Genomic DNA, 13,211 nt, shown 5'->3' with positions numbered 1-13,211 from the left:
CCTTCTGAAGGATGGTCCTTGCAGTGAAGTTTGCTTGATTATTCCAGGTCTCTGGAAAACAGTAGTCACCGTTCCATCACTATTATGAGTAATAGTTGGAGGTGTTGTAGTATGAATATCAACATGTTCCTTTGGAAAAGCTTTCTCATAATCAGTAATCCATTCCAATGGAATGATAGAAGAAAGCTCATCAGTAGTGATCATTCTTGGAATGTTTACGATTGCTGGCCCTCTAGTATTATCTGTGAACATGAATAATACTTCTCCTGTAGTGTTTGGGAGATTGAGATCAATAGCATGGTCTTGAACTCTGTAGAGAACTTGGTGGTGCAAGGTGGCCTGTTCAGCATTAGAGTCTTGAATTACTCCAACTAGCTGTATTTGGATTTTTAGCCTTTGACATATCGTTGAGTCCGATAATCTCATGGTGAAATTAGGAGCTATAGTAAGAATGACACTTCCATTTGAGAGTGTAGTTACTAATGCTCTGATTAAGGCATGTTGGTATTCTTTGAAAGTGGTATCTAAAAGAGCAACCTTGGCTGTCATCGAAAGGGATATTCTTCCATGAAGAGTAAGAATAAGCCAAACTGCTCCCAGATGCAAATGAGTGCAGCCTTGGTTTTGGTAATTTTAAATGAGTTCTTGTGGAATTTCTAGGGTTATATACTGTTCAACAGTAGTGGCTTTTAAACCACACTATTGTAGATGGGAGGACTGAATGACTTCTTTAGGAGGAGGAGAAGGGTTTCTGTTAATAAGATGGCGGATGAAGGTGATGGTTGATTTCTTTTGTCTTTGGTAGAAAGAATAGGGACTTATAAGAGAGTATTAAGTGGCTGGGGTTCGAAAGTCTTCTAGAACATGAATAAATTCTACCAATTGACCAATCTTATTGCCAAGGGTTTTCTTTAAACTAGAGGGTAATCAGTCTATACTTAAGGAGGTGGAATGATGTATGGATTGTGAAGCACTTAAAGAGTCTAGGGTTCATGTTTAGTAATTCTCTCTTACTTGCTTTTACTAGTAATACCTTTTTTTTTTTATAAACTTGAGGCTCTGATACTATAGAGGTGGATTTTCAGTACTTCAGGAAGACAATACTATAATACCTTAAATGTTTATCTCAATCATTTTTATCAACCATTTTATCGAGTGTGATTGAAGGGTTCGAACAAAATTTGGTATTATAATATCTGAATTTTTTCTCACTATGTACTTTATGGCATTGAATGAAAAAGAAAAAAATAATTATTTAATTGTACACTATTATTATTATATTAGTAAAATGTTTAAATTTATTATCTTAATCATCTTAACTATGTAAATGTGACTAGATAATTCATAACTGTGTAAAATTTTTTAATTATTTTTTTTATCAAAATTAAACTCTCCAACATAATTTCCAAAACATTTTTATTATCTTTTTGAGAGTCCGGAGCAGACACCAGAGCTAAGTTGAAAGTTTGAGCTGAGGAAGAAGACGACGAAGGAAGTGAAACATTCAGAGAGAGAGAGAGTGTGGGTGTGATTGATCCACTCACACACACGCTGTCATGAGGAAGCGGGATTTGGCCATTCTCATGCTCTCCGCATTCGCCATTTTCTTCTCCCTTCAGGTTAAACCCTAATCCCTTACCCCTTACTCCTTACACTCAATCCCAATTTAATCTCATGTTCAATTTCCATTTTTTTGGTCCCTTTTATATTCGATTGGTGCCAAACTATGCTGCTCGGTTTTGAATTGCTAATTCAATGGCAACTCGGTTCAGCACGAAGGTGGTGTTTCTTTCAAAGACGCGTGGATGCACCTCACCGATGAATACCCAATCAAATACGAAGCCGAACGCCTTCCGCCACCTTTGGTTGCTGATCTCAATGGGGATGGCAAGAAAGAAGTTCTCGTTGCTACCCATGATGCTAAAATTCAGGTACATTATTCCCATTTTTTCCTCTCTTTTTTATTTTTTATTTTTTGCTCGTGCCAATTTTGATTCATTTCTATAGCCTCATGCTTATTTTGGTATCCTTTGTGATTTAAGTGTGAATGATCATTTCTTAGCTCTATTATTTGCTCCATAACTTTGTTGCAACTTGCAACTGGTACTGGACTACTAGTAGTGTGTAGCATCTGGGATTTGTAATTATGGCGGGTCTCTACGCAGGTTTTGGAGCCCCATAGTAGGCGGGTCGACGAAGGATTTAGTGAGGCACGTGTGTTGGCCGAGGTGTCTCTGTTACCCGACAAGATTCGTGTTACGTCTGGGAGACGCCCTGTTGCTATGGCCACCGGCTATATTGATCGTTACAAAATGGGGCAACGGCAGAAACAGGTTTTGGTTGTAGTAACTTCCGGTTGGTCCATAATGTGCTTTGATTCCAACCTCCAAAAGTTGTGGGAAAATAATTTACAGGTTGGTTGTGTGAATGGTATTTCAGCTGTAGCATTTCACAGGATATAATTTTTCACTGTATCTTTTTTCCATAATCCTGTTATGTTCGCTTGAGTTTACTAATTCTTGTAGTGGCCATTAACAGGAGGATTTTCCCCATAATGCTCACCATAGGGAAGTAGCAATCTCTATAAGCAATTATACTTTGAAGCATGGAGATACAGGATTGGTCATTGTTGGTGGGAGGATGGAAATGCAGCCATATGTATGTGTCCCTTCCCTGGTCTTTATCCCTTACTTTGTTATTGTATTTTGCTGTGTATGCTTGTTTCTACAAGCTATGGCAAAGCACGTTATCTAAAGTTGATTGTGTTTATCAACCTTTCTGAAAAATTAAAACTATAAACAATTTATGAGTCAGATTAACATAAGGTCATGACTTTCTCCTTGCTTTGAGTGTTTTTGTTTACGTTAAGGATGAACATGAAAGTTCCCAGTCAGCTATATTTAACGAAGCATGATTTTGTGGGTTTCCTTCTACTTTTGGAGTTTCATAAATTTCCGTAGGCTACTGATTATCATGATGGTAATGATTTTGGATGTGTATCCCTGGTGTGTAATCAGAACTAATAGTTTATCTTTCAATTTGAAGCAAGTGTATTTGGTACTATGTGGTGTCTTATTGCTGTCTTAATGTACATATCAACTGTTTTGGTATAGTTTGTGCTGATTGGTTTCTCAAGCAAATTGTTCTGTCACTCTCAGGTTTTTATGGATCCTTTTGAAGAACTGGGAATGGGAGCTAGATTTTCTGAGCAGCAGAGAAGAAGTGCTACTGAAAAGGAGGTATGCCTATACACATGGTTGCTAAACGTTTTTGTCATTTTGTTTTATTACCATTAGCATGCAAGGGAGTACCAGAAACATTGATTTATCCAGACCTTAATGATCTGAACACAAGACCACTGTACTTGAAATGAACAAGATGTGATATAAGACAAAAGTGTAATTCTAATAGGTTATAGTTAGAGAATATTGACCTTTTTATAGTGTTCTATTGTTTTGAACCATTTTGCGCTTCTTTTTTTTATCTAATTCATCTTACTCCCTGTTCTTCCCCCCTTTGCATATTATCTCATCCCCTTTAAATTTCTCTTTATGTTGGTGGAAATTTTGACTATTTATTATGTTCCTTGTTCTGAATAGGCTTCTGACAACTCTGGAACTGTTGATTTACGCCATTTTGCATTTTATGCATTTGCTGGTAGATCTGGCACAGAACGATGGAGGAGAAAAAATGAGGTGTCTTTCTTTTCTGGTCTTTGTCATGCACTCATGCTTTCTAAGTTTGGTGTTCTTTTCTGGTCTTTGTTATGCACTCATGCTTTCCCATGGAGAGGGATACCTGAACACAAGCATATGAACAGGGATTTTAATTTGTGACTATACAGTTAAAAAGAAAAAGTCATGATCACACACACAACACAACACAAAATGAGGAATATAATGATCCAGAGCCTGGTGTTGATAAATTATTCCCATGGAGGGATACCTGAACTCAAGCATATGAACAGGGATTTTAATTCGTGACTATACAGTTAAAAAGAAAAAGTCATCAATCACACACACACACAACACAACACAACACAAAATGAGGAATATAATGATCCAGAGCCTGGTGTTGATAAATTATTCCCATGGAGAGGGATACCTGAACTCAAGCATATGAACAAGGATTTTAATTCGTGACTATACAGTTAAAAAGAAAAAGTCATCAATCACTCCATCACACAACTGAAATATGTTCCCAACAAACTCCAAATTCAGTCTTAACAGTTTCACCTGGATTAGATATGTCACAACCTACATGTTGGTCATTTTGGTTAAATGTGTCATGAAGCTATTATGACATCTACTTTGTAACAAGCATCAAGCACGTGTTGCATTATTGTCTTTTCTATTTACTAGTAATATCGTGTTGTCTTTTCATTCTTCAGAACATTGAAGCACAGTCTTCAGATGCTTCACAGTTACTTCCACAGCATAACTACAAGCTTGATGTTCACGCTATGAATAGTCGTCAACCTGGAGAGGTATTTACATTATAGCTGTTCAGATGAGTCTTAGATGCTTTGTATTGGTGGAATCTGTGGAATGGATTTGCATGAAGCAGTAATCCATCCTGTGGGCTTTGACGTAATAGTCTTTCTTTTACAAAATATGTTTCTGTTCTTCTTCCCATCAGCTCGGTTATGTATGTGCGTTTTGGTGCGGATTGTGTTTGTTATATGTATAGCTTTTTCCATTCTTATATTTCCTCATTAGTTCTCTAAACAACTTCTAGACAATGGAAAAGTAATATTGGCCCTTCCCATCCTAAATAATATCCGAACAAAGAAAAGTTCAGCTGTGTTACGTGTTTTATAGTCATTGTGTTCCTAACATTCCTTTATTTTATATAAAATTTATTCTCTCTTCAATAAATAATCAACCATCAAAACAAAGAATAGCTTAGAAGGATTGCCAGAATCCTATCTAATATTCACCCAAGTATACTCGAGAAACTTCATCAGCTCCTTCCTCTGTCTGTGGAAACACTTTGGCTTGCTTAATTTAGATGTAATTGTGAAATCTGTATCCAGTATCATAGGTATCTCCCTAAAGGATAGCTTCCTGTGACATGTGAAATTCTAGTTTGAATGCAGGGAATTCAGAGAATCAATCCTGGGAGTTATGCCACATCATTGGGTATGTTATATTAGTCAAACTTTACTCTCTTGTGGTAAAGCTTTATCTCAGATGCCCTAGAAACTTGATGTTACACACACTTTATCAGGATAGGAGGGAAGATACTTTGTTGAAGTTGGCACACTTCAGGCGGCACAAGAGGAAAACATTGAAGAGAACACCTGGAAAGAGTACGAATTACCCTTTCCACAAGCCTGAGGAAAATCATCCTCCAGGGAAGGACTCAACCAAAAAAATTTCCAACATAATTGGGAAAGCTGCAAATTATGCTGGTTCAGCAAAATCTAAGAAGGTTACTACTACTACTACTAATAATAATAATAATAATAATATCTATTAGAGTTTTCTAATAATAGAAGGGGGTTAAAAAAAAAGGAGAAAAGTTTTCTACGGTACTAATGAGAAGCCCCAGTCACATCCTTACTTTTGGGGGATCCTCATTGTTCTAATGATGTTTTCCCCTTGGATGCAGCATCTACCTTTTGTTCCAACAATAACCAACTACACTCAGGTTTGGTGGGTTCCTAATGTGGTGGTGGCTCATCAGAAGGAAGGGATAGAAGCTATTCATCTGGCATCTGGTCGAACAATATGCAGGGTATTTATATAGACTCCCTAATCAGCTTGAATTTGATTATTGCTTTTGTCATTATTTGCATACCTTGATTAAGTCACAATACAAGTTTGCTAAGTAATTTGTGAGCCTATTGTAACGCTGTAACTACTGATACTGTTTCTGGTCTACAGAGCAAATCATTTCTTAGTGTAGAAAGTATTAGTGTTTGTAGGTTTTTATTTAAAAAAAAGTTAAAGAGAATGTTTGGTTCATCCGACTGTCAAACCTTTGCTCTTGGTTTCTGTTTTAGCTAAAATTTCATTAAGCTCTGACATGTTATTCGCTGATCTTATTGCATTTTCACTGTAATGACAACTTTGTCTTTTTCAGCTTCATCTTCAGGAAGGCGGTCTACATGCTGATATTAATGGTGACGGAGTTCTAGATCATGTCCAGGTGCATGTTTTGTATTTTTTTTTTAAATAACGCTAGACCATCATGTAATTTGACTATGATATGAATGTTTAGTATTCATACTATTAGGCTGTTGGAGGAAATGGTGCTGAGCAGACTGTAGTTAGTGGGTCAATGGAAGTGCTTCGACCTTGTTGGGCTGTTGCCACATCAGGTGTACCAATAAGGGAGCAACTGTTCAATGTATCTATTTGTCATTATAACCATTTTAATTTATTCCAACATGGAGATCTTTATAGAAACTTCGCTCGAAGTCCAGATATTGCTTCTTTAGAGGTAGCAACGCCTATTCTTATTCCTAGAAATGATGGCCACAGGCATCGGAAAGGAAGCCATGGTGATGTTATCTTTTTGACAAACCGGGGCGAGGTATATGCTATTGTTCAACTTTGTTTCTCTAGCCATATAACATCTATTATTTTTTTATTTGGTCACCAACCAATACAATTTCAGTTTTGTTCACAAAAGTGTTTCAAGTCTCAATTACCTTGTTCTGGTTGGTGTTGGGCGAATGCATTGTGATGCTTCCATCTGATTACTGTCATAGGAGAACATGCTTTGTATGATGCTTGAATAGCTTCACCTGGACCCATATGATATTATTGATGCTGATATAAGGACTGGGATAAAACTTTTCCTTGCAGATTACATCATACTCCCCTGGTTTGCATGGTCATGATGCTATTTGGCAATGGCAACAATCAACTGGAGTTTCATGGTCAAATATGCCTTCTCCATCAGGGATGATGGAAGGTGGTCAAGTGGTTCCCACACTGAAACCTCTCTCCTTGCGATCACATGATAATCAGGAAATGATCCTTGCAGCTGGTGAACAAGAAGCTGTTGTAATATCACCGGGAGGTAGTATATTGGCTACAATCGAATTACCTGCTCCGCCAACTCACGTATTGATCTCTGAGGACTTCTCAAATGATGGGCTCACTGATCTCATTCTTGTAACCTCGAGCGGAGTGTATGGCTTTGTCCAGACCCGTCAACCCGGTGCTCTCTTCTTCAGCATGTTGGTTGGTTGTCTAATAGTTGTAATGGGAGTCATATTTGTCACCCAGCACTTGAATTCAATCAAGGGAAAGCCTCGTCCTTCATCTGGTCCTCGGTGAAAGCCAGGAATTGCAGGCACTTCAGAACCAAGAGAAAAAATTGTGGAGGTGTATAGAATGCAACCACTAGTGCGTCAAGAGTATTCAAAAAGCATGGAGTTTAACGTAAGATTTTGGGAAGGTGCTTAACAGTGTGGCCATTGATTGTAACAGTTTGATAGAAGTGGACAAGATAGCAATGCATGTAGGAATTTTCATGTTATAATGTTTGTTATTATGAGGGAACTATACTATGTTGGCTTCACTGACCCGAGTTCATGTGATTGCGGTCACCAATTCACCATACATAGATAATTTACAAAATAAGACTGTACCTATATATTTCAGAGTAAGTTGATTCACACTAGAAACTTACCTGAGTTCAACTCTTGCTCTCTTCCACCTCTACATTTTTTCCCGTCTTATAACGGCGGTTAACTTCGCCCAAATGTAGCTTGAGGGTTTTCGGTCGAAGTTCTTTGTTCATATTTAATTCTTCCATTTTTATTTACTGTTTCATTTTTTAAAGAAGAAACCTTTTTTTTTTCCTTTATTATATTGAAGAAGTATTTACCTTTTTTATTCTGTTTTCAAAGAAAATGCTAAACAAAGAATAAATAAATGTGGCCGACTAAAGATAATTTGGGAAAAGAATTAGAGAAATAATGTTATTCCACCCATACTATTATATATATATATGAAGTTATAGAAAAAAAATGACATTATAAAAATAAAAATAACAATATTCATTCTAAAAAATTATTATGTTCTCTTGAAGTATTTTTTCTCTACGTGTGTTTATCTTGAAACGTTAATTGGATTTAGTTTTATTTTAACATAGCCAATTGGATCAGACGTACACGAGCCACATCCAAAAAATATCTCTGTAAGACGAAAGCTACTGTTTCTCGATTTTGTATATGTTCTATAATCTATATAGCATATACCCTAGGATTTTGTATTGTGTTTTATTTTCTGTTTTCTTTACAAAATGAATTTTACACTAGCAGAAAATGCTTTTATCTTAATTCTCCTTCTGATAAAACTATCAATTATTTTATATATTATAAATTTTTACTATTATGCCGATATTCTTACGGGTGGCTATGATTTAAATAGTTTTGTTATCGGCTTATCGCCGTGCTTTCATTGAATAATTAGTTAGTCTCGTTGCCAATAAGAAACAAGAATGAACTTTAATTTTGCTAACCCTAAAAAATAAGTTTGCAGAATCATGCCTACATGGATCTCTTCCTTTATTCTTATGGGCTTTTGTTAATGGTCGGTTTCTCAAGATGACTTATAATTTGACTTGATCAGTTATTTAAGATGAGTTATAATTCGACTTATTATTTGAAAATGAATCCTCTCAATTGTTAAAAAAAATTGAGGGTGTAAAATATGATCTCTAATCTTTTATTATTTTTTTTTTCATATTTATTTTTTATCCAACTTACAAAATTAATGATAAAAGATCATATTTTATTCTCTCAATTGTTAAAAAAAAAAAAATGAAAGGATCCATTCTCCATTCTTGTTGGGTAAATTCAATATATCAACTGGAGTCATACTCTTCGAGAAGGAAATTTTGTTGCTGACTTTCTTGCCAAGAAAGGACGCAAGCTGCATTTGGGTCTTCAATTCTTCGATAGAACGGCAGAGCCTATCTACCACCGTTTTGATTGTTAGAGGGTCTAGTTGGTTGTTTTTCACTTTTTCCTTTTTTTGTTTGGCAGAATTAAGTTGATAGTTTAGAATTGTTATATAATTATATATTAAATCATCTAATAATTTTTAATTAGTAACTTATATGAAAATAATTGTATCCGAATTTTTACTAAAAAATTTTGTTTGTGTTTCACTTGATTTTTGGTAATTTTGACAGGGTGTTGAATTAAACTCATATCAAGATCTCAGTTTGCAGAGCAGATACGACTCCTCTAAAAAAAGTGAGCTCGATCGGAGAATTACTTAATGTAGGTATCAAAATTGTATATATCGAAATATTTGTGATAAATTATAAAATAAAAAAAATAAATAAAACGAAGTAAAAGTCTGAAAATAAAATGCTTGAAAGAAAAGAATAAAAAATAAATAATATAAAACAAAATAAGAAGAAAAAGAAACGGAATAAATAAGTACGGTAGCTGAAATAACAAACAAATTAAAGTTTAAAATAAATGGTGGAAATAAATTAAAAAAGAATTAAAAACGATAAAATGAAATGAAAGAGAAAGTTAAAATAATGAAGACAAAATGAACAAAAAAAAATTGAACCCAGACATTTACATGTACTTGCACTCCATATATCTCTTTGGCGTCAGCGTGACTATGAATTTGTAGAGTTTCGTGTGATGTTGTAGTGTTTCAAATTGAAGTCCCTTTTTCACTTCTGCCTTCTATTTATAGACCACAAGGATAAGATTTGCAGAGTGTTTTTCTCTTTCCACGATCTAGTTTCTTCCTATTTTCTAGGCCACGACATTGCCTTGACCATAAAGAATCTTGACTCCCAAGTTTGATGTTCCACATCTTCTCTTACCTCGGTCTTCAAGCCCCACGTTCCATAAAATGATTCTAGATGATGCCTTTATGCAATTATCTTATTTCGATTTTTAGAAGTCACTAACTCGACTCCTTCTAGGATAAGTCAAACCCTTGTGCTCATACTATTATGAAACAACCCATGTTGTGATACTTCAGTCTACATTCTCCTGGAACAATCCACATACTATGACACCTCGACTTACATACTGTCGACTCACCTTTAGGTCAAACGATCATGGTCGAGTTATCTGAACTGTCGAATTTTTGTGCTAACATATTGTCCCTTAAAATTGGTCTTTTCAGAAAATGAAATGACGAGTTTCACTTGATCACATGCCTTGCACATGCCATTTTTAAATTTCAAAATTTTGAAAAGACAGTTATGCAGAAACGAAATGGTTCGCACATTTCTCTGGGAATATGTAACGTTTCCAATGAGCTTTAATGGGTCTCCTCCTTTTAAACCTTTTCACATTCTCAAGTTTCACTTCTTTGTTCATACCTACTATTTTCATCATTCTTCATTCTTGCAAAAATCTTTCTCCTCTTTCTTGAAATCCTTATTCGCCTTTTTCATGGATTCTCAATCTGGCCTCCATTCTAGCAGTACCCCCGTTGTTATCGCGGCTTCTTCTTCTATTACCATTGCCTCCACCACTTCTACCACTGTTCCTATTACTATTTCAACTATGGGAGATACTACATCATCCTCTCTTCTTGCTTCTACTACCACCACTGCGGCAGCCGCTTCTACTCCTGGCGGAGCTTCTGCTACTCACGTCTCTCCTTCACAAGAATAAGACAATGATGATGTTCACATCGTAGCTCTTCCTCTTCTGGTGGCCAATGTGTCACAATTTTACAACGATGACGGTACTCTACGAGCTCCCAATTCTAACGTTGAGACTACCGAATTCTGGAGAAGCCATGTATTGCTTTCATTCTAGGACACAGACGTCTTGTATCCATATTTAGGGCCACTTTTGACTCAAGAACAAGTCGATTCTATCTCTTCTTTCTTTCTATCTTTTCCTGAATATCTTTGATTTTTTGCAAAAATGTTAAGGCTACCTGTTTTGCCAATCGAGTTTTCAAAACAATACCCCCTAAGAAATCTAGCTCCTTATTTTCAACTTGGATGTCGAGGCTATCTTCGACTTACAAGTTTGTATGAAAATATTTAGGCATTGCTTCTGCTCTTAGATTAGCCACTTTCGACTTGTCTTATATTGCACCTCTCTTAGGGTCTAGTTTGTACTTTTGGTGCCTAGCCACTAATAACTTTTATTTCTCTTATGGAATGATGGGTCAGACCTTGATAAATTTTTTCTTTGACTGGCATTGCTCCCGATTGGAAAGATGGATGCTGGACCACTTCATACCCTGATGATATTTTCGACATCAACTTCGACTCGACTTCTGTGTCGAGCTTTATTCAAAACAACATGGGTTTCGAGGGTGACCCTGTGACTAACAGTGAGCATATAACTTTCTCACTCTTACTCTTGTGGCTGAATGCTTTTTTTTGTCCGAAATCGATTCAGATCCAAAAATATAATTATCTGCCGTTAGTTATCATGCTTCACTGTAAAAAATATGTCAACCTTCCTTCTCTAATTCTGAGTCAATTGTATGAAACACTTTCTTTAATAGTTAGTGAGATTCAACAAGATGAGTCCTCAATCAACCCCTTTGGTCCTCTTTGCGTTATAAACCTATGGTTGAAGGCTGTACTCGAACCTCGATTCACTGCCTCCTCTTCTGAAGTTCCAACAGCCCAGCTTGATAGTATCCAACTTTCTTTTCTTTCTTGGTCGAAACCAAAAAGCATGTCATCTATCGACGCTTTTTGTTACTTCATCAATATCCTTCTTAACATCAAGATTAATGATGACTCTTCTTACTACCCAAATCCATTTGCCTATCGAAAAAGTGCTGTGGGGTATCTCCATTCTTTAACTAGTCACAAATCTGAAAAATCAAGAGACTGTCGATGAACTATGGTAGAAAACATTAACTCCCAAAATTCTTTCTGTGGGTCTCCTTCTTGAGTCAACAACGACTCTAAAAAAGAAATTGGTCACCTATTCCCAATTCGTGTCGAGACAGTTTGGTCTTGCACAAGCGTTACCTTCTCCTCTTTTTCTCGACCCTGGAACACAAATGATCCATTATGAGGTGTCCAATTTGGAGGAGTTTGATTAAATTTTGGACCTTAATCACCAAAGAGTAACTTCTCAATATTAAAGATATGATATAAAGTTTTGCTTTCTCTCAACACCAGCCTTCCACAAGTGGGGGTCTACCTATTACAATTCTCATTGTACCTCATCTGAACAAGCTCTCTCTAATTTGGTTCTTCCTACTACATAGACTGCTATAGCATCGAAGAAGACTAAAGGTGAGCATATCAAAGAAATCCTTAAGTTCAAAAAATATTATAAGGTAAAATGGCATTTCAAGAAGGTAAAATATGTTTTTAACGAGGCCTTAGAGGTATGGAAAAAGAAGAAAGAAATGCATTTTCATAGATGTCTTGACCATTACTTTAAGGCTTTGGCTCAATATCCTTATGCCAAAACACAGTTTATGCAAAAATTTCAATTTCCTCCTTTTTTCAATGCCCCATTTAGTCTCGCTGATCGACTACCTAATCCTCCTAAAGGAGCCATGGGAGCGAACTATCGACTCCAAAAAAAGGATTGTTGAACTCTGGGCATAAACACGACTAGTGCTGTTTATTACTGGGGCTTCAAGGATACAATTCATGGTCGAACGTAGATCGCTGAATATCCTCCAGGCACCATGTTTTCTTAAAACTTTAACTTTTAAGTCCTTACTTATCTTATATTCTCTATGTCTTTTAGCTGCTCGACCTATAGAGCTAATTGGTATAGCTCCCGACCCCAAACCAGTCAAGAAAAACTGGGAATCAGAGGAGGACACTGCTCCAAAGAGGATGCCAAGTGAGGCCACACTTTCCTAAAAAAAATCATGGTGTTGTCGACATCCTTCTTAGGCCTAACCCCAAGAAAGTACAAAAATCAAATCCCACTATTTTTTCTAATGTATTTCTATAACACCTTTATACTTATAGTCGAAGATAGTTTTGCATATATACCTAATCTTTTGTTGTTCAGTCTAAATAGTCGAAACAAAGCTCCAAATCTCGGTCGAAGCAGGAAGTCACTCTGCATTAGAAGTTGACATGTTCGGTGTTGAGACTGAGGTGACTCAACCTATTCCTCCCATAGTTCCTCGACCGGTGACTATACCACCTATTCCTGTTTTAAGTCCAGTACAGCCCAATCCGTCAACTGAATCTTCAATGGTAAATTTATTCACCATTTCCTTATTTCATTTTTTTGTTCATATTTACATACCTACCTAATT

The 13,211-nt window shown here is 36.2% G+C and overlaps 1 protein-coding gene across 1 annotated transcript; it reads left to right on the top strand.

The window, feature by feature from the left end:
• Positions 1–1,364: 1,364 nt before the first annotated feature.
• Positions 1,365–7,642, top strand: LOC107642915 (FG-GAP repeat-containing protein). The gene is made up of 13 exons (XM_088486400.1): positions 1,365–1,619; positions 1,773–1,931; positions 2,166–2,414; positions 2,539–2,658; positions 3,159–3,239; positions 3,600–3,695; positions 4,391–4,486; positions 5,088–5,141; positions 5,230–5,433; positions 5,614–5,739; positions 6,088–6,153; positions 6,241–6,540; positions 6,816–7,642. Exons 1-13 carry the CDS (start codon positions 1,557–1,559, stop codon positions 7,290–7,292), a joined length of 2,091 nt encoding a protein of 696 aa, XP_088342526.1. The 5' UTR covers positions 1,365–1,556; the 3' UTR covers positions 7,293–7,642.
• Positions 7,643–13,211: the final 5,569 nt, after the last annotated feature.

Source organism: Arachis ipaensis, chromosome B5, assembly GCF_059453495.1.
Source record: "Arachis ipaensis isolate K30076 ecotype BB chromosome B5, ASM5945349v1, whole genome shotgun sequence".
NCBI lineage: Eukaryota > Viridiplantae > Streptophyta > Magnoliopsida > Fabales > Fabaceae > Arachis > Arachis ipaensis.
The sequence above is the reverse complement of the archived record's forward strand: the minus strand, read 5'-3'. Positions and strand labels throughout refer to the sequence as shown.